Genomic DNA, 21,682 nt, shown 5'->3' with positions numbered 1-21,682 from the left:
GTTTGTTGTTGTGTGTCCACCGTTCTTGTTTTTCTTCTTTCAATGGGATTTTTCAACTGTTCCCTCGACGACACACACAAACATAACACATTTAAGTCAAAATAGTCTACGTGCGATCCAAATAAGTCAACTTCCTGATAAACAGCCCATATGATGCACATCATTCCATAGTTGCACTGTTGTACTGCTGCTACTGTAACACAGTCCCGTGCTCTGCGTTGCTGTGATGCTCTGTCCCCAATACTGGCTCGTGCTTTCTCTACCAAGTATGTCACCGTTGTGTGTGTGTGTGTCTGTATGAGGTACTGAAGTATTGTTTTGGAATATGGAGTCATCCACAGGAAGTACATTCAGTGTGAATGAGGAAGTATAGGTTTAATTGTTAGATTCAGCAGGTAGCCGTCATTAGACTTATAATAGATTCCGATGACATTGTCACGTTCAAATTTCTGGGAACTGTTATGATTGGCTATGTGAAAAAATGAAAATAGTTTTTTTTTTAGCTTGTGGTACATTGTAATGAAGTCTTGTTCAAACTTGCTGAATAAGTAAAACTATACTTCCTTGAAGCCTCCAGGACTAGCTATAGATATGCAATGACCAGATTGGTAACATCCCTCAATTTTACTTGGTAGTTGGCAAAGATAACTTTTTATAATTTCTATCAATTTTGATTGCCTGTCAAGCATTCAGACATGACTGTCAATGGAACGACCCATTCTGGTTGCTGGCTATCTATGCTCATCCATGTCCAGCCAGCACCTCATATGTGTTTTGAGAGGCTGCTAGTGCTTTTGCTCAAGGCTTGCTGCTCCAGCCTGGCACTGTTATCTGCTGTACAGAACAACCGGTAGAGACTGAGGGGAAGGATCCACAGCCCATAGAGGTGATTAAGCCTGTACAGCCAGAACCAGTAGAGAATGGGTCTAAAGAACCAGAACCAGAGGCGGTTGTGGTCGGGGCTAAAGAGCAAGTCGAGTCTGTGGACTCTGAAGTAAAGGAGGCCCCGTCCCCTTGCTCACCCCCTCCGCCTGGTAAGTCAAATTCACTCAGTCTCAAGCCATTCACAGTAAAAGTGCATGTTGTTTACTATAACTAAAGCTATAACTGAAGTCCCAGAGTTTTTCCTGATCAGGTCATGTGGTTAGGAAAAACTCCATGCCCTACTCAATAAATGGTAACAAGAGCTTCCGTTCAATTGTCCCACTCAAACCATTGATTGAAGTTTGACTCTAGTCTGTAATAGAGTCAGATCCATAGTTCTGGTCTTTACTAAATCCCTTTATTTTCTCCCAATAGATCATCATATGGGCCAAAGTTCCATTCAAATCAGGCAATGGACTGATAGAGTCTGTATGAATCAGGCAATGGACTGATAGAGTCTGTATGAATCAGGCAATGGACTGATAGAGTCTGTATGAATCAGGCAATGGACTGATAGAGTCTGCATGAATCAGGCAATGGACTGATAGAGTCTGTATGAATCAGGCAATGGACTGATAGAGTCTGTATGAATCAGGCAATGGACTGATAGAGTCTGTATGAATCAGGCAATGGACTGATAGAGTCTGTATGAATCAGGCAATGGACTGATAGAGTCTGTATGAATCAGGCAATGGACTGATAGAGTCTGTATGAATCAGGCAATGGACTGATAGAGTCTGTATGAATCAGGCAATGGACTGATAGAGTCTGTATGAATCAGGCAATGGACTGATAGAGTCTGTATGAATCAGGCAATGGACTGATAGAGTCTGTATGAATCAGGCAATGGACTGATAGAGTCTGTATAAATCAGGCAATGGACTGATAGAGTCTGTATGAATCAGGCAATGGACTGATAGAGTCTGTATGAATCAGGCAATGGACTGATAGAGTCTGTATGAATCAGGGTTTTATTTGGATTGAAGAGCTGTTTGTAATGACAGACAGAGACACCTTTTGCCTCTATGACCCAATGCTGCTATGACCCAATGTGATGAATTTCATTGGCATTTACACTACAACAGACATACATTGGTTCATGCTTTGCTTTCTGCAGATTGTCGACTAGTGCATTTTTCATATACGATAAGTTCTAATTCTTCTAAGGCGAAAGTGCCCCCAAAGTCGTGTCTGATAGCTTTGTCATGGTCAAACAGCACATATAGGCTACATGTAAATGCAGCGTGTCTGCTGTGTGCATGGTTCAGTACAACAACTTTACGGCACATACAGTTGGAGTTAGCAGTTTGTTTGTATTAGAAATTGATGACTGAAAGAAACTTAGTGCTGTGTGAGTGGAGGAGATGGACGGTAACTTTAATCTATGAGAGCCTTGTCCCAATTCAGCAACCGTGACGGAGGAAGCAGAGCCAGTTGTTACGGAGGTTACACAACCGCCAGAGCCTGTTGTTACAGTGGTTACCCCACCACCACCCCCACCTCAAGAGCCTGTTGTTACAGTGGTTACCCCACCACCACCCCCACCTCCCCCTCAAGAGCCTGTTGTTACAGTGGTTACCCCACCACCACCCCCACCTCCAGAACCAGTTGTTACGGTGCAGGTTACCCCACCCCCACCTCCAGCAGGTCTGGAAGAGTGTGTGTCTGTGCAAATGCACAAACATGTGTATGTGCATATGCAAGAACGTGTGTGTGTATATACAGTGGGGCAAAAAAGTATTTAGTCAGCCACCAATTGTGCAAGTTCTCCCACTTAAAAAGATGAGAGAGGCCTGTAATTTTCATCATAGGTACACTTCAACTATGACAGACAAAATGAGGGAAAAAATTCCAGAAAATCACATTGTAGGATTTTTAATGAATTTATTTGCAAAATATGGTGGAAAATAAGTATTTGGTCACCTACAAACAAGCAAGATTTCTGGCTCTCACAGACCTGTAACTTCTTCTTTAAGAGGCTCCTCTGTCCTCCACTCGTTACCTGTATTAATGGCATCTGTTTGAACTTGTTATCAGTATAAAAGACACCTGTCCACAACCTCAAACAGTCACACTCCAAACTCCACTATGGCCAAGACCAAAGAGCTGTCAAAGGACACCAGAAACAAAATTGTAGACCTGCACCAGGCTGGGAAGACTGAATCTGCAATAGGTAAGCAGCTTGGTTTGAAGAAATCAACTGTGGGAGCAATTATTAGGAAATGGAAGACATACAAGACCACCAATAATCTCCCTCGATCTGGGGCTCCACACAAGATCTCACCCCGTGGGGTCAAAATGATCACAAGAACGGTGAGCAAAAATCCCAGAACCACACGGGGGGACCTAGTGAATGACCTGCAGAGAGCAGGGACCAAAGTAACAAAGCCTACCATTAGTAACACACTACGCCGCCAGGGACTGAAATCCTGCAGTGCCAGACGTGTCTCCCTGCTTAAGCCAGTACATGTACTTTTTGGTAAAAACTCAACTCGTCATGTTTGGAGGACAAAGAATGCTGAGTTGCATCGAAAGAACACCGTACCTACTGTGAAGCATGGGGGTGGAAACATCATGCTTTGGGGCTGTTTTTCTGCAAAGGGACCAGGACGACTGATCCGTGTAAAGGAAAGAATGAATGGGGCCATGTATCGTGAGATTTTGAGTGAAAACCTCCTTCCATCAGCAAGGGCATTGAAAATGAAATGTGGTAGGGTCTTGCAATGATCCCAAACACACCGCCGGGGCAACGAAGGAGTGGCTTCGTGAGAAGCATTTCAAGGTCCTGGAGTGGCCTAGCCGGTCTCCAGATCTCAACCCCATAGAAAATCTTTTGAGGGAGTTGAAAGTCCATGTTGCCCAGCAACAGCCCCAAAACATCACTGCTCTAGAGGAGATCTGCATGGAGGAATGGGCCAAAATACCAGCAACAGTGTGTGAAAACATTGTGAAGACTTACAGAAAACGTTTGACCTCTGTCATTGCCAACAAAGGGTATATAACAAAGTATTGAGATAAACTTTTGTTTATGACCAAATACTTATTTTCCACCATAATTTGTAAATAAATTCATAACAAATCCTACAATGTGATTTTCTGGATTTTTTTCCCTCATTTTGTCTGTCATAGTTGTAGTGTACCTGTAAATTACAGGCCTCTCCATCTTTTTAAGTGGGAGAACTTGCACAATTGGTGGCTGACTAAATACTTTTTTGCCCCACTGTAGGTAGACTACGTTTATGTGCGCATGCACAAACGTGTTGGTGTGTGTGTATGTATGTTTGTGTGTGCGTATTATTGTGTGTATTATTGTGTGTGTGTGTGTTTTCTGTGTCTATTCTTCTCAGTACAGTTTACAGACAGTTTATAGCTGAGGGTCTAGGATTCATAGTGAGGCTATACTGTAGCAACAAGCACAGTGCTGTTGACGGTCACAGCAGCAGCAGCTGATTTAGATGTATGGAAGGTTATAGCTTTCCGATAGTTGTCACTCATCACTCAGCATTGCTCCAGAGCCTTTTTACCACAACAAAGGTCCAGTCTCATATGTACCTTCTGTTTTACTCAATCCTCACCCCCCTTGAATGCTCTCGTTATGACACCCTTATTTTTAAGAAATAGCACCCCTTGTGTGGACATCCGGTATTATCGTTTACACTGGTATTCAACAAAAACGGTATGAAAATCTGGATACTGCCCAACGCTACTCTCTATAACATCTCTGGAGGGGAAGCTGAGCTCAGTTACTCTTTTGATCGACGACAAGCAGAGGATTTCTCAAGTAACAGGGCTTTTCTTGGATAGTTAGGTCTTTAATCTTTCATAACCCTTGTGGACATTCTTGTGTTCTTCTGGCCGCTGCTTGTCAACTTCAATCTCTCTCTTCCTCTCACAGTGCTTCTTACTTGTGCTTCCAGCTTTCCTAAACCAAGCTTGTGGTGTAACGCATAATTCCTTTATCTTACGTACACGTGTGATCTCTCACATCACTGTCCACTCCCATCTCATAGACACTGGTGTGATCTCTCACAGGACACGCTTCGATCTCACGATCAGCAACATTTATGGTCTCGTACACTTCATCTATCCATTTCAAAGACATGCATATGTGGTGGTGTTGTGTCGTGTCGGTCCCATGTTTTGTCTTGTCTTGCATGCTTTGTCTTGTGGCTTGTCTTGTTGGCCTGCCTTGCCGGTGATGAACTTGGAGCTTTTAATAGGTGGGTCTGTGTCAATCACACCTATATTGCAGATAAAGATGATGACGCTACAACCAACACCCCATCACCACCGCCCCCACCAGGTTGGTAACCATGACAAACCATCCTCATTTATCCCCCCTTTCCCATCTTGTCAAGTCGGTTACCATGGAGACTCCACTATAGGACAGTGCTCCCATCAACACCCCAAAAGTACATTTTGAAGGAGTCAGTTACTGTGGGGAAGAGTCTAACAATAGAGAACACTATGGCTAGATGGTGGATGGGTCTCTTACCTGTCTTTTAAACACAAGGCTTTTCTCAGACCTTTGGAATATATTCCTGATATGCCTTTAATACTTGCACATGGCAAGTGGTTAGAATATTGCTGGTTAGAATATTCAGGATCATCTCCTAAACTATTGCAATATATGTTTGTGCATATCACATACGTATGTTGTTTACATGCATGCCAATTCAAAAATGGCCAAGTATAATTCCTACAAGCACACAAACCTTTATTTATTATAATTTTAAAATAAAGGTATGGATGTGAAGATCACATCTGACATGCACACCTTGACTTTTTCTACATTTTGTTGTCTTACCCCCTGAATTTAAAATGCATAAACTTGAGATTTTGTGTCACTGGTATACACACAATGATGTCAAAGTGGAGTTGTTTTTTTAAATATTTACAAATTACTTAAAAATGTAAAGCTAAAATGTCTTGAGTCAATAAGTATTCAACCCCTTTGTTATGGCAAGCCCAAATAAGTTCAGGAGTAAAAATGTGCTTAATAAGTCACATAATAAGTTGCAAGGGAGTCACTCTGTGTGTAATGATAGTGTTTTGCAAGATTTTTGAATGACTACTCCATCTCTGTACTCCACATACAATTATCTGCAAGGTCCTTCAGTCGAGCAGTGAATTTCAAACACAGATTCAACCACAAAGACCAGGGACGTTTTCCAATGCCTCGCAAAGAAGGGCACCTATTGATAGATGGGTAAAAAAAAGAAAAGACATTGAATATCCTTTTGAGCATGGTGAAGTTACTAATTACACTTTGGATGTGTATCAATAGTACAACCCGTCAGTACAAAGATACAGGCGTCCTTCCTAACTCAGTTGCCGGAGAGGAAGGATTCTGCTCAGGGATTTCACCATGAGGCCAATGGTGACTTTAAAGCAGTTACAGAGTTGAATGGCTGTGATCGGAGAAAACTGAGGATGGATCAACAACATTGTAGTTAGTCCACAATACTAACATAAATTACAGAGTGAAAAGGAGGAAGCCTGTACATAATAAAATATATTCCAAAACATGCATCCTGTTTGCAGTAAGGGAATAAAGTAAAACTGCAAAAAAATGTGGCAAATAAATTAACTTTATGTCCTGAATACAAAGCATTATGTTTGGGGAAAATCCAACAGAACACATCACTGAAAACCACTCTTCATATTTTCAAGCATGGTTGTGGCTGCATCATGTTATGTGTATGCTTGTCATCGACAAGGACTAGGGAGTTATTTTAGGATAAAAAGAAATGGAGTAGAGCTAAGCACAGGCAAAATCCTAGAGGAAAACCTGGTTCAGTCGGCTTTCCAACAGATACTGGGATACAAATGCACCTTTCAGCAGGACAATAACCTAAAACACAAGGACAAACATACACTGGAGTTGCTTACCAAGATGACATTGAATGTTTTCACTTTATCATTATGAGGTATTGTGTGTAAATGGGTGAGAAAAAAAAATTCGGGCTGTAAACCAACAAAATGTGCAATAAGTCAAGGGGTGTGAATACTTTCTGGAGGCTTGGAATATACACACATAAGCTCCATTCATGCCACTCATGCTCATCATGTATACTGTATGTATATTATATGTTATGTATATATGATGATATTATACATGTTTTGGTTTGTTCTAGACCTCAACTATGTTGATACCATACCGGTTCTCTTGTCTTGAATTGTCTTGTATGTATTCATATTTAATTCATTGGAGATTGTTGGTAAGAGTCATTGGAAGTTTCATTTCATACGTTTTTCCAATTACAAGGCCATAAGGACAATTTGTCATACTTTATTTTGTCAATCATCACAAAGGGTCAATAGCAATATTCTTCACCAGAGTCAAATAAATTGACTAGATAACACAAATTAATTTCAGTAATACTATGCTTTCTTTCACAGAGGATGCCAATACAGTCAAGAAACTCTCTATTGAGCTGCCTAGTAAGATCTCTCTGTTAATTATTACAACTATAGCTCTGACCAAACTGGTCTTTTTGATCAGAATGTTACAACTGCCTGGATGTAGGAAACATGTTCGGAGACATGTATATTTCTAGAAGGTGTTGTGTGTGATTTTTGAAGTTAATTATTTTTCCGACCTTAAAGAGGTCAGATTGTCAACAGTGAAACATGTTGCAAAAACATCATCATTGATTTTTATGAAAAGGAATGATAAGAATTTAAGGATTTTAAGGGTCTCCTTTTCTGATATTTTCTGTCTGGCACATGAATGTTATACATATTTTATGTGAACACATTTGGAATTCTGATCGTAATACAATGATACAGTTTGTATAAAACTTTATTTTACGAAATACAAAGGCATGAAAGAAGATTCAAAACTGATTCTCCTCACTGGTGAAACCTAACAATATGCAACAATGTACATAGTTACAGCTTTCGATTGGCAGCTTGCATCATTATGTCAGAATTCGTCAGGGCTCAGCTTGCTTACTGTTAGATGTCTTGTATTGCTTGCTGGTCCTGAATGTTTGTGTGTGCTTGCTTCTGTGGACTTTACAGTACTATTTCTTATAATATGCTGTAAATTTCTCTCTGTCTTTGTTCAGATGATAGCGTCCATGTGTCAGCCATGGGGAGAAAAGACTCAGGTAATACTATGTAACAAAAGCCGTAATAACCATCCTAGTAGAAGTGACGTTTTCAGTAGCAGAGCTCCAGAATAGCAGTATCCTCTCTGGAGCAAGCCCACTCACGAATAGTGTTAGTCTCTTAGCTGGCTCTTTTCATTTTCCCCGCATAGCTAGTCCTCATTTGGATGTTCTGCTCCATGAAAAATACTGGTTTCCTAAAATGTCATAGTTCAACTCCCACGTTCCCCTCCAATGCTTGTAGGAAGATATGGGGCTTTTGGACGTCAACATCTTTTTCAAACATGGGAAAATGAATGACATTTCACGTAAGTAAGAAGTCAATTCAATGAATTAAGTGACCTAGTTGAGTGTTAGTCTTTGAGTCAGGGATGAAGTAAAGTGGGGAAGGGTAACTGGGTCTTTGCAGTAGGTAGCGAGGGGTGGGGCTGAAGGGACTCCCTATGTAGGTCTGTCTATAGCAGTTTCATCACATGTTGAGCATGGCGACTGCTGGCATGAGTCCTATTCCACTTAGTCCTCTGAGATCTCAAAGAAGACCGGAGCATCTAGAAATTGAAGAATGTATCAATCGATACACTTTTGCACACGGTAAAGGAGTCTCTTCCGATATGGTATTCATTCAAAACCCGTAACGCTTTTCCCAGTACAGGTATTTGTTCTATGTTCCATGTTCTTCTGCTTTCCATGTTGTAAAATGTTATGCTTTCCATGTTGCAGCTGCCATGAACAGCTGAGGAACAGTATGAATGTATTTCTGTCTGTCTATCTACCTTGGGAAGTATATAACTTTCAGATGAATACAGAGAAGTGTGGTGACGGATTGTTGAAGCCATTGAGTACAGTATACGAGGAATGTGTTGGTCTGTTGGTGTTGAGTCTTTGTGTGATGGTGTGTGTCCGTCTCTCCTGATCGACCAGTGTGGTCTCTGGGAGAGGGACAGGCTCCAGAGGACCTTGACAAGCCCGTAGACACCCCACCGCTGTCCAGCCTGCTCATAGAAAGACCCCAGGGCGGATCCATCACTGTGGGTGAGTGCCTGCAGAGTGAGCTCTCCTCTCACAGCTGCTGTAGACCAGAGATGATATACTCGTAGAGACCTTTTAAAACCCTTACATGTATTATATTTGTACTGGTCAAGGTCTTTTAGATTTGGCTGTCTCTCTTGTTAAAATAGCCTCTTCTCTCTGCCTATCTCTCACTGCCTCTCTCTTTGCTTCTGTCTCCCTCTATCTCTCTCTGCCTCTATCTCTTTCTTTCTCGCTCTTGCAATTGTATTTATTCTCTTCAAGAGAAGGGACCTCTGGTAACCATGTGTAGGACATCTTTCCACCTCAAAGGCTATTCCCACCATGGACATGCTGTGTTTTACATGTTCACAAGGTGGAGACATCTCCTTTGTTGCCAAGGTGGAGGCCCAAGACCTGCTCCGTAAACCCACCATCAAGTGGTTCAAAGGGAAATGGATGGACCTGGCCAGCAAGACCGGAAAGCACTTGCAACTGAAAGAAACCTTTGACCGACGCACCAAGGTAGACAACCTCCCATGTATAGCTCTATGTATGTTAACACACACACACATTGGTCCCCTAACTGTCCATCCAATACCTATGTATCGCCCCGCAGATTCACACATTTGAGATGCATATCATCAAGGCCAAAGACAACTATGCTGGAAACTACAGGTGTGAGGTCACCTACAAGGACAAATTTGACAGCTGTTCCTTTGACCTGGAAGTGAAAGGTTTGTTGCACTGTTTGAGTCTCCGTCGTACAGCAAAGAACACACGCTGAAACACGAGCAGTAATATACTGTGATATTGTTTTGCATTATTGTCTTTCAGAACTGGAACAGTCACAGAGTGTTGATATTCGATCAGCCTTCAAAAGAAGGTAATGAGAGCAACACAATCTGACCACGTTATTTCGATTTTTGAAAACAGACAGTTAGTAGACTAGTTTTCAGAGTCAACAACAGAGTGATATTTTTACAGTTAGTGGTTAGATTGAGCATTTGAATAATGAGTATCCTTTTTTCTCATAATGATAAATATGACAAAAGTAACATTAAACACAAACTTCACTGGTTTCGAGCAAGATTCATTACACATGGCAAATAAACCTGAAAATGTACATCAGATACGTCAGATACGTGGGTGGGACATTGTGGCTCAGTAGGAAAACCATGGCTCTTATCACAAACCAACATGAGAGCATAGTGTCTGAAACATAATGACCATGAAATCAGATGTGATTAACCTTTATTAAGGTAATTACCAATCAACGTGTTGAACAGCACAAAGGCCAATGCTTGCATTTGAAACTCCCTCCCAACAATGTGTCAGAAAGCAACGCAAAACATCCCAGCCCCATAGCATTATCCCAACGTAGCTGCTCAGTGATGCTCCTGCAACACAGCAGAAACATTGTGGAAATGTTGTCATATGCTGGCTGGGATCGCTCTCAATACTCCTTACACAAACCAGTTCGTTAGAAGCATTTAATTGGAAATGAATCGAAAGGGTTTTTGTGTAAGCTACCAATCATGTGTTAGTCTGGACCTAATGCATTTGATTGAAGTCAGTAGCCACTGCTTTGCGTTGTTCTTTTAGCATTGTTTATCTAGTTGCCTGTTACTGTTTCTACTCTGATTAAATCTCCATTAATCTCTTCTTGTTAACAACAGCAGTGAAGGACACGAGGATGCAGGGGATCTTGACTTTAGTGGTCTTCTTAAACATAGGTGAGAGTCACTGTCCGTCCTCAAGGGGACAGTCTTATTTTGTTTTTTACTATGCCCTTGTTTTGGGTGTTGACCTCTTTTCTTTTGCCCCAGCAACCACCATTGAATCTTTTACTCTTCCAAATTGCTTTCTTATTTTGTTACATGGTTATATGTGCATTACAATATAGTATAATATATTAAAGTGTATTAAATATAATATAGTACAGTATATTAGTTAGTACATAGGTGAAGTAACATGTACTGTAAGAGTACATCATTTCATTAATATTAGGTTTTACAGTGAATCACATACAAAGTTACTATCTAGCACACTATCTACTCTCACATATTGATAACTGTATTTTTGAGTTTCTTTTTTCATTTGTAAATACAAATCTACATTTTTTTCTTGGTTCAAACATCAAGACAACAGCATGTTTTTTCAATGTACTGCCAGTACAATAGACCTAGACAGACCGTGACACCTCACTGAGGTAAAATTACACATTTATTTGGGCTTGTCTCTTCTTCTTCCCTACACATTCAGAAACCAAAGGTTAGTAGAGAGAATAACCTAGGTAATTAAACGATTAGACCTTACTGCGGGGTAAGTACTATAATCCTGTAGCGTCCCCAGCATGGAATGTAGTTCTAGGATCTGGAACAAGCAAGAGTGTTGGCCTACTGTAGTACGGTAACACTTCATTTACAGCCACTTCATTCTCAAATACTCCATTAACAATCAGTAAGGATGGAAATGGACTTTGCGTCATAACGTCTCTCTGCTGTTTGGGATGACCACTTTTTTGATCAACAGTAGGGGTCAGTAATACTGTGTTTATGAGGCAAAGGGACTCCCATTTCGGATCATTAATGATCTGCTAGTGGACCATTTATAAATGATGCTGTGAAATAGTGTTATCACTACATTGTCATTTTATTTCAACTTAGAAATACAAGACACATATTACAATGTTTATTTCAGTCTACAAAGTAATTGCCTGAAAATAAATAAGAAGAGAGATGCATAAGAATGAAATAATAATTCCATGCTTTTTTACCTCCAAAGCTTTCCGACATTTGGGAAAATGTCCATGAAAGAACGGCCTGATTGAATGATCTTTATTTCACTGCCTAATGGATCTACTCACGCTCAGGGCAACATGCTTATTAACCTGGATCTCACAGATCTAACATCCCCTATGGACGCCTAGCCTTCCATCTCTAACACGGTCAGAGCGTCTCTGAAGTGGTGATGAGTGAACATACTGAGACACAAGGCAAAGGGATGGGCAATGTGAATAGAAAAAGGAGGACTGTAGACTTTATCAGCAGCACATCTTGGAGTAAGATCTCCCTATATTCCTGCATGCAGCACCTAGATCAGTAGTTCTTTCCCAAATTGTTTCATTCTGTTTACCCCCCCTTCCCCAAGGAACAAAAGTAGCCTAATAGCATTTATCCGTTTATGACCTTTTTTGTTATTCATTAATACAGCACTGGTTAAAATGTATTTTCTCTTGCAAAATCTCACCTTAAAGGCAAGTAACAATGTCCAGACTAAAAGAACTCGACACTGGTCAAAACCCCTACGTGAAACATATTCAACTCCCTTGTAATAATCTGATCCCTCTACTTTCCTCAGCAGTAAAACCCTTCCTATAGGATATAATAGACTAGCCCCCCCCTCTCCCCCGTAACACCTCATCCTCTCCCCCTGTAACGCCTCATCCAGAGAGGATGTCAGAGGACAGGTACAGGGCTTCAAACCACGCCCATCCCTTTGTGTGACATGTCCTGAGGAACTCTGTAGGGAGAGAGAGATGGGAGGGAGAGAACATGTGCCTGATATAAGGAGAGAGGGAGAGAGAGAGAATAAGATAAATTACTTTTAGAAACACAGCAGATTAGTAGGACAGTGGAGGGAAAACACTCTTGAAAAGTAATTCAGTAGGAAGTCCCTATCTATAGTAGATACAACTGAGAGTAGTCTTCCTTCAGCGCAGTCACGGCCCCTTTTCTAGTACCCTCTCCAGAACCTCCTTCCCCACCCAATACCCCCCATAGGGAGCAGTTCCTCAGGACACGTCGCGATAGCCCAGAGCGTGGCCCCAGCCCTCACACCCTCCCCTCGTGTCCTGCCCCAGGGAGCCCAAGCAGGATGAGACGCCCGAAGTGGACGTGTGGGAGATCCTGAAGTCGGCCAGGCCAGACCAGTACGAGAAGATCGCCTTTGAGTACGGCATAACAGACCTGCGGGGTCTGCTCAAGAGGCTGAAGAAGACCAAGAAAGAGGAGAAGAAGAGTGAAGGTGCTGAATTGAGTGTTTGTCCATGCGACTGTGTATCACTGTTGGGATTATGCTGCACTATGGATTTATATTGTTTAGCTCATAATCAGCTAATCTGTGATTATTCAGGGGAAAGGCTCACGTTTCACTGGTTTTCTATAGGATGCATAACCATTGTCATGGGATATTATCTTTTTTGTAAAGCTTTTGCCAAGAAGTTGGATCCAGCATACCAGGTGGACAAAGGAGGGAAGATCCGCTTAGTGGTGGATCTTGCAGACCCCACAGTAGAGCTGAAATGGTACAAGAACGGCCAGGAGATCCGTCCAACTCCAAAGTACGTCAAGCTTTTTCTTCTTTCTCCATGTGTTAGTATTCTATATCTTTTCCTCTCTTTCGTCTTCTCACAAATGAAAGGCATTTTTGGGAGTTCCTCATAAAATGTGTTTCATTCGTGGTTTGGTCCTCATTGCCGGTCCCCTGGTATCTGTTCCTTGTCACATCTCTCAGCATTGAAAAGCAATGGTTCACATGCTAGTGTTTCTGATGGTCTCGTGGTGCAAGTAAGTAAGGACGCATACACCCAAACGTGCGCATCAAAACACACATTGTTTTACACCAATAATTGCTTTCACATAATGACACACACATACAGCCCTGTGTGACCCCTGTTATGAATAGGGGTTTTCTTCTACTGCCTCAGCTCTTGTCAACCAGGGACAAGTCTGACCCTACTTTCCCTTTACACCTATACAGAGCTTCCATTGTGTCCAGACACACACAGCTACAGGACCAGCCCAGATCTCTGCACTGTAAACCATTGCCAGCTGATGCCCAGTGAACAAATAACATTCTCTCAACACTAATGTGGTGTTGATAAGATGCCACATGCATCTCACCAACGCATCAAGAACGTTATTTGTTTTCTGGGCAGTATGTGGCGCTGAGCTACATTTGAGTGGAAATGCACTGTTTGATGATTTAAATAATGGTCCTTTGCTATTAACTACAGGTCCTTTTCTGTACAGGGAAATGGCGGTACCTTCTCCACAGGTCTTTAACACTTGGCTTTGTAACAATCAATGGATGATCTATTGTTTTGATAGCTGTGTACCATAAATATAATTTGGTGTAGTTTAAGTGTATTGATCTTACCACATTGTGTTGTTTTCTTAGCTCTCTCTGGAAATCATTTGTATAATTAAGTGATAATGCCCGAGAAGCCAATGTTCGGGGATATATTGGCACGGGTGTTGTGCAAACTGGCTTTGGGGGCATTATCATTTTTATACAACGGATTACCAACATATTCAAATAATGATTGACATATTTTCATTTTCAACGTTATTTTGATGAATTTATTCATACTATTTCATCCTCCCACTAGATATAGTCCCGACACAAATCTAGGGTTGCTACCCAAGCCGGCTGGTCATTGGTTCTATTGGTTTGGTTGCCAGAGACTCGACCCAGTCTTTTTGTTCTGTATCTATGGACTTGACCCAATTGTTCGTTCTAAATGTTCCATTGCCATACTGGCTGGCAATGTTCTTACCCCTTGCTTGCTAGCTAGCCAACTACGGCTAACTTACAGTCAAATCAAACAGTGCAGCCAGAATAACATCAGTAGCTGCATTTGCATTTGTTTAAGCTGTTTTCTAGTGACATTTATTCAGACACAACCATAACACTGAGGCGCGATTCGCCTGGCATAGAAAATGTGCTCTCTCGTCAGGACACTGTTGTTCAGAGGAGCTAGCCAACAACAGACTCCAAACTAGCTGCACTTCGTTGACATTTTTTTGTATATATCCATAAAAATGATGCCAGCTGATTCATGATTTCAACTGGCTAAGAAACACTGCCTGCCTGTCTGTCTCATGCCGACTCCCGACACGTTCATTACTATGTAACAGCTGGAGATGGTTTCAATATTCAAATTTAATGTTGCAAATGTCAGAGCAAGGTTTATACAAATCTCTGCTGTTAAAAACTAAGTGTTAGTCTAAAATAAATGTGAGATAATGTCTAGATGCTTTTTATAGTGGAGATCAAGTTTATATAGTGCCTGGTGGGCTGATGAGACAGTGGATTGTGCAGTCAGATGGAACAGAGTAAATAGGCATTTTAACATCATAGATTTAGCCATTGGTGATTTGTGGAACAGACACAGGATGGAATTAGACCCACCCATTGTATAACTACTGTTAATACACATACTTTTGAAAGTTAATCTCCTCACTCAATCTAACATCTGTATTACTCGATGTTACAAGACCTCTATGTACCCTCAAAATGGCAAGTGTGTACTTAGATTCTAAAAAGTGAAGGGTCAATCTCAGGCTACTCTCAGTTGAGGTTGTTCAAAGCCAAGCCAAGTTAAAGCCATCTGGGAGGTTATTGCAGTTTTCTGTTCCCTGGTCTCTGGTGGTGTATTTCCCAGGATTCCCTGTTATGAAGATCTCTTGCTCTCTCTCTCATTTTGTTGTAACACTATTGGCTGTTACAGTCCCCTCCTCTATCCTTCTGTCCTATTTGTCTGTCTGTCATGCCGTGGTGCTCATCCCTTTTCTCTGCCATAACCACTTCCTCCTCTGGCTCCATTCCGGCTCCACTGCTGACCTTAAGTCAAAGGAAGTAAGTCCACCCGTCCTACATCCCTGACCTCTGGTGTGACCCCAACCCTCTATCTACTCTATTCCTCTGGGTGTGCACTGACAACCCACGCTGTTGCATGTTGGGATGTGTTTGTTTGTGAATGGGGGCGGGTCTCTGTATATGAATTTGTCTGTATCTTCACATTACTATGATTTCAATGACAAAGGTTTTTGATTAATAAACTAGCACAACATTTTATTCTTAAAATAACCTAATTATAAAATAATACATCTATTTCTGCTTTTGGAAGACACAAGTAAGCAAAGGCAACTGTCTGTAGCTCTGTGGATGATATGAAGTCTTGAAATAATTGCCATTCACAAGCATATATGGTATAATATAACTTTCTCTCCAAGCACATATAGTCAGTCACAGTATGTTGATATCCAGTGATTTGATTGATGCACTTGCTGCATAGGTTTATCTTTGAGCAAAAAGGCACACAGCGGATCATGGTCATCAACAACTGCGGCCTGAATGATGACGCTGCCTATTCCGTAGCCGCGGGAGAAGAGAAGTGTACCACAGAGCTGTTTGTCAAAGGTACCCCTCTCCATCCCATCATCCTTCTCTCTTCATTTTAATGTCTCTTTGAGGAATTAGTGGGACCAGAATGTGGTCTCTCCACAATTTCACACTTCACTGTTTCTAATTATATTGATGCCTTTTATGATTTGTATCTTACCTTGCTGCAGAGTTACCAGTGAAGATTACTAAAGAGATTGAGGCGGTGAAAACGACAGTGAACGAGAGGATTGAGTTGGCGTGTGAAGTGTCTGAAGAAGGAGCTCAAGTAAAATGGTAGGGCTATGTCAACTTATTGTGTGTGTGTGTGTGTGTTTTTTCCCCTGTGTGTGTTTTCTCCTTGTGGCCCTGTGTGTGTGTGTGTGTGTGTGTGTGTGTGTGTGTGTGTGTGTGTGAGCCTCTAACCTTTCACCTTCACCCTCAGGTGTAAGAACGGCGTGGAGGTCCCGACCGGGCCCCGGTCACGCTACCGTGTCAAGTCTGAGGGGCTGAAACACTGGCTAATCATTGACGATGCCTCAAAGGAGGACACTGGAACCTTCACCCTCATGGCCTCTGGGGGCACCTCTGAAGCCAAAGTCCAGGTTGAATGTGTGTATTTCACTTCCCTCTCCTTTCCTCACACTGTAGATCAACTAAATTGATCACTTTTTTTTTCTTCTATCCTCTTATTTCTTTCCATTCTTCCCTTCATCAGTGAAGCCACTGAAGATTATTCAGGATTTGCAGGACATGACAGTGCTTTTGGGCCAGCCACTGAAGATGCACTGTGAGATCTTCCCTGGGAATGTTCCTGGTCGTTGGTACAGGAATGGACAGCTGATCCAGTCCAACGACCGCATCAACATCCTGCAAAGAGCCAAGTATGTCACTTCCCTCCCACTCGCCCATCTCCTCAGCCCCATACCTGTGTTCATGGGGGTTTCATACCTGGTCAAGTAACAGAGGAAAAAATTCTGGGCCCAAATCAGGATTCACCATTAGGCCCATGTAACCTGAGCACAAAAAACTCTGGGCCTTAGCCCTTCCCTCTGTCCTCCTGTCTTTTTCATATTGTTTAAGCTGTCTTCTCAGGAGCAAGCCTACAGTATTCACTTGTTTTCTTGTTTTGACAGGAACCACCGATTAGAAATTGTGAACAGCACCATTCACGATGCCGGGGATTATACCTTTGTGCCAGAGGGATACTCTCAGAGCCTCTGTGCCAAAGTTCATATCGTTGGTACAGTTATTTTAATGATACAAAACCATCCGTGGGTTGATAGGAATATTATAGAGCACTTACTTGTTTTCTTCCTTGTCCCATTCTTACAGATCCTCCCAGGGTGCACCTGGAGAGCTTGAACTTCCCTGACAACACGGTGACCATTGTGGCAGGAAATAAACTCCGCGTGGAGATCCCCATCAGTGGAGAACCAGCACCCAGAGTGGTGTGGATGAAGGGAGAGAGGGTGAGTGCTGACCTGGGTCAAAATAAGCTTCATTGGGCCTCCGGGAGGTCCGTGGGGCGACGCACAATTGGCCTAACGTCGTCCGGGTTAGTGAGGGCTTGGCCGGTAGGGATGTCCTTGTCTCATCGCGTACCAGCGACTCCTGTGGCGGGCCGTGCGCAGTGCGTGCTAACCAAGGTTTCCAGGTGCACGGTGTTTCCTCTGACACATTGGTGCAGCTGGCTTCCGGGTTGGATGCGCGCTGTGTTAAGAAGCAGTGCGGCTTGGTTGGGTTGTGTATCGGAGGACGCATGACTTTCAACCTTCGTCTCTCCCGAGCCCGTACGGGAGTTGTAGCGATGAACCAAGATAGTAGCTACTAAAAACAATTGGATACCACGAAATTGGGGAGGGGTAAAAAAAATTGTCTCCTTTGTGCTCAATTGTTGTCATAAGTACAGTATACATACTGTACTGTATGGGTACAGTACAATCTACTATCTGCCATCGTAGGTAATCCTTGACTCGGGCCACCGTGTGCGAGCTGAAACCTTCTCGGACCACACCAGCCTCACCATCGACATCGCAGAGAAGGAGGACACAGGAAACTACAAGATAGTCCTGCAGAACGAGGCTGGGGAAGCAGGGGCTAGCATCAAAGTCAAGGTGGTGGATATCCCAGACCCTCCTGAAGTTCCCCTGGTCACGGAGGTGGGAGGAGACTGGTGCTCTATGACATGGGAACCCCCGATCTATGACGGAGGCTCACCCATCTTAGGTAGGTGTGTGTGGGTGGTTTTATGCTAACAAGTTGGATATTCTGGTGTGTGTATGTGATATAGAACTATGCTTTTCCCCAAAGGCTACTTCATCGAAAGGAAGAAGAAGCAGAGTTCCAGATGGATGAGGCTGAACTTTGACCTGAACAAAGAGACCACATTTGAGCCTAAGAAGATGATTGAGGGTGTCCCGTACGAGGTGCGCGTCTTTGCTGTGAATGCCATCGGCGTGTCCAAACCCAGCGAGCCATCCAAAGCCTTTGTGCCCCTGGGTGAGTTCTGAGTATGCAATGTTCGCTTGGCAATGTAATCTTTGTGACAAAGCCAGTGAGGTGACACTTACAGTACAAAGGCGTTATCCTCTTACGTAAGCCAATACGGTTTCTCCTGTGGTTATATCATATCACGATAGTGGGAGAAAAATGAAAGAGCCGGTACTGTGTGATAGTGCAGGCCATTGTGTGGGCTGCCCTTCCCCTTTGCAGCTGTTCCTCTGATACCCAACTATTCCAAGCATTCCGCATTCTGACTGTGACCTCTACTGGACGTGGCCGGGGCTTTAGGAGATATTTAATATGTCTTTATAATGGCTGCCAAATCATCTAGGGCTTATAGGTTTAGGAGATCAGCCTCCCACAGGGTTCAATATGAGTTAAACGTGATGCAGAATATAAGAATAGACGTTAAGAGCCGCCCCTAATCAGATCTGTTGAACAGATTGATGACATACCAGCGCCAACTAGAGGGGTGTCCCACACACATGGGCATGGAGGTGTTTCTTACATTGTATGCATTTTACTGTTATTATGGCAATTGAAGATCAACATTTGACAAGGCATACTATACATGCAAGGAAATGTTTGTGTGAAGTCCAACCGTTGTAACACTCTCACACTGATTGCTCTCAGCTGTGACCAGCGAGCCCACCATGCTGGTGGTGGATGATGTCACAGACACCACGGTGACCATGAAGTGGCGTCCACCAGACACCATTGGAGCTGCAGGCTTAGACGGCTACCTGGTGGAGTATTGCATCGAAGGAAGTAAGAAGCATTCGATTGACATGCCTCCATCGACGAATAGACTTTGTCTTTTACAACTAGAACCCACTTGACTTTTCATGATCAGGAGAAACTCCTGGCCTGTTAATAAGTATTACCTGCTGTGTTAAGTCTATGGACATGTTCTCCATAGCTGATGACTGGAGAGTAACCAATAAGGAGCTGACAGAGAAGACTAAGTACACCATCACTGGCCTCCCTCCAGAGGCTAAGATCCTGGTAAGGGTAAGGGCCATCAATGCTGCCGGCGCCAGCACTCCCAGAACACTTCAGCACTCTATCCTGGTCAAAGAGGTCATCGGTGAGTCCTAGCCACTCTCCACTTCTCTTTTTGATGTCTGTATGTATTATTTATTAGCAAGGCTTAAGCAACAGGGCTAGGAACATGACATTTGATACACAAGTCCAAAAGACAACAGTTCATCAAATATTTACAGTGCCTTCGGAAAGTATACAGACCCCTTGATGTTTTCCACGTTTTGTTACGTTACAGCCTTATTCTAAAATGGATTAAAAAAAATAAAAAATCAGCAATCTATACAGAATACCCCATAATGACAACGCGAAAACAGGTTTTTAGAAAAATGTGTGAATGTATTAATATAAAAAACGTATTTGCATAAGTATTCAGCCCCTTTGCTATGAGACTCGAATTGAGCTCAGGTGCATCCTGTTTACATTGATCATCCTTGAGTTGTTTCTACAACTTGAATGGAGTCCACCTGTGGTAAATTCAATTGATTGGACATGATTTGGAAAGGCACACACCTGCCTATATAAGGTCCCACAGTTGACACTGCATGTCAGATCAAAAACCAAGCCATGAGGTCAAATGAATTGTCCGTAGAGCTCCGAGACAGGATTGTGTCAAGGCACAGATCTGGGGAAGGGTACCAAAACATTTCTGCAGCATTGAAGGTTCCCAAGAATACAGTGGCCTCCATCATTCTTAAATGGAAGAAGTTTTTCCTAGAGCTTTTCCTAGAGCTGGCCGACCGGCCAAACTGAGCAATCGGGGGAGAAGGGCCTTGGTCAGGGAGGTTACCAAGAACCCGATGGTCACTCTGACAGAGCTCTAGAGTTCCTCTGTGGAGATGGGAGAACCTTCCAGAAGGACGACCATCTCTGCAGCACTCCACAAATCAGGACTTTATGGTAAAGTGTCCAGACGGAAGCCACTACTCAGCAAAAAGCACATAACAGCCCGCTCTGAGTTTGCCAAAAGGCACCTAAAGACTCTCAGACCATAACCTGGTCTGATGAAATCAAGATTGAACTCTTTGGCCTGAATGCCAAGCTTCACGTCTTGAGGAAACCTTGCACCATCCCTACGGTGAAGCATGGTGGCGGCAGCATCATGCTGTGGGGATGTTTTTCAGCAGCATTGACTGGGAGACTAGTCAGGATCAAGGGAAAGATGAACGGAACAAAGTACAGAGAGATCCTTGATGAAAACCTGCTCCAGAGAACTCAGGACCTCAGACTGGGGTGGAATTTCACCTTCCAACAGGACAACAACCTGAAAATAGCTGTGCAGCAAAGTTTCCCATCCAAACTGACAGAGCTTGAGAGGATTTGCAGAGAAGAATGGGCGAAACTCCCCAAATACAGATGTTCCAAGCTTGTAGTGTCATTCCCAAGAAGACTCAATGCTGTAATCGCTGCAAAAGATGCTTCAACAAAGTACTGAGTAAAGGGTCTGAATACTTTATAAGTTATCCAAAAATTCTAAAACCTGTTTTTTTTTCTTTCTTTTTAAAAAAAATCAATTTTAGAATAAGGCTGTAACGTAACAAAATATGGAAAGTCGATGGGTCTGAATACCTTCCGAAGGCACTGTAGATAAAAAATAATTACAAAATGTAAGTAATCACATTACATCCACTTATCTGACCTGTCCTCTTCCTAGAACCACCTAAGATCCGCATCCCCCGTCACTTGAGGCAGACGTACACTCGTAAAGTCGGAGAAGCCGTCAATCTCGTTATTCCATTCATGGTAAGGCAATAACAGAAAATGGCTCAACTACCTTCAGTGAAAGCCCTAGTTTTTTAAATATTTTTATTATTTTTATTTCACCTTTATTTAACCAGGTAGGCTAGTTGAGAACAAGTTCTCATTTGCAACTGCGACCTGGCCAAGATAAAGCATAGCAGTGTGAGCATACAACAAAG

General features: G+C 42.6%; 1 protein-coding gene across 24 annotated transcripts in view; it reads left to right on the top strand.

The window, feature by feature from the left end:
* Positions 1-21,682, top strand: part of LOC109896661 (myosin-binding protein C, slow-type-like) — a 37,298-nt gene that overhangs the window by 9,096 nt on the left and 6,520 nt on the right. For 4 of the 24 annotated variants that reach the window (XM_031798303.1, XM_031798300.1, XM_031798301.1 and 1 more), the window contains 23 exons: positions 5,177-5,227; positions 7,327-7,368; positions 7,998-8,039; positions 8,961-9,071; positions 9,424-9,572; positions 9,667-9,784; positions 9,885-9,933; positions 10,727-10,783; positions 11,313-11,321; positions 12,913-13,076; positions 13,260-13,392; positions 15,684-15,692; positions 16,132-16,256; positions 16,409-16,514; positions 16,663-16,829; positions 16,936-17,101; positions 17,354-17,460; positions 17,553-17,689; positions 18,182-18,446; positions 18,531-18,719; positions 19,356-19,490; positions 19,642-19,809; positions 21,418-21,506. In XM_031798303.1, the coding sequence (XP_031654163.1) occupies positions 5,177-5,227; positions 7,327-7,368; positions 7,998-8,039; positions 8,961-9,071; positions 9,424-9,572; positions 9,667-9,784; positions 9,885-9,933; positions 10,727-10,783; positions 11,313-11,321; positions 12,913-13,076; positions 13,260-13,392; positions 15,684-15,692; positions 16,132-16,256; positions 16,409-16,514; positions 16,663-16,829; positions 16,936-17,101; positions 17,354-17,460; positions 17,553-17,689; positions 18,182-18,446; positions 18,531-18,719; positions 19,356-19,490; positions 19,642-19,809; positions 21,418-21,506 (2,588 nt within the window). Of the gene's footprint in view, positions 1-842; positions 1,035-2,331; positions 2,572-5,176; positions 5,228-7,326; positions 7,369-7,997; positions 8,040-8,960; positions 9,072-9,423; positions 9,573-9,666; positions 9,785-9,884; positions 9,934-10,726; positions 10,784-11,312; positions 11,322-12,912; positions 13,077-13,259; positions 13,393-15,683; positions 15,693-16,131; positions 16,257-16,408; positions 16,515-16,662; positions 16,830-16,935; positions 17,102-17,353; positions 17,461-17,552; positions 17,690-18,181; positions 18,447-18,530; positions 18,720-19,355; positions 19,491-19,641; positions 19,810-21,417; positions 21,507-21,682 lie in introns of all 24 variants that reach the window. The other 20 variants (XM_031798288.1, XM_031798294.1, XM_031798292.1 and 17 more) reach the window with 15 other exon arrangements.

This window comes from Oncorhynchus kisutch, linkage group LG19 (genome assembly GCF_002021735.2).
Source record: "Oncorhynchus kisutch isolate 150728-3 linkage group LG19, Okis_V2, whole genome shotgun sequence".
NCBI classification, from domain to species: domain Eukaryota; kingdom Metazoa; phylum Chordata; class Actinopteri; order Salmoniformes; family Salmonidae; genus Oncorhynchus; species Oncorhynchus kisutch.
This window is presented reverse-complemented; position numbering and strand designations above follow the sequence as displayed.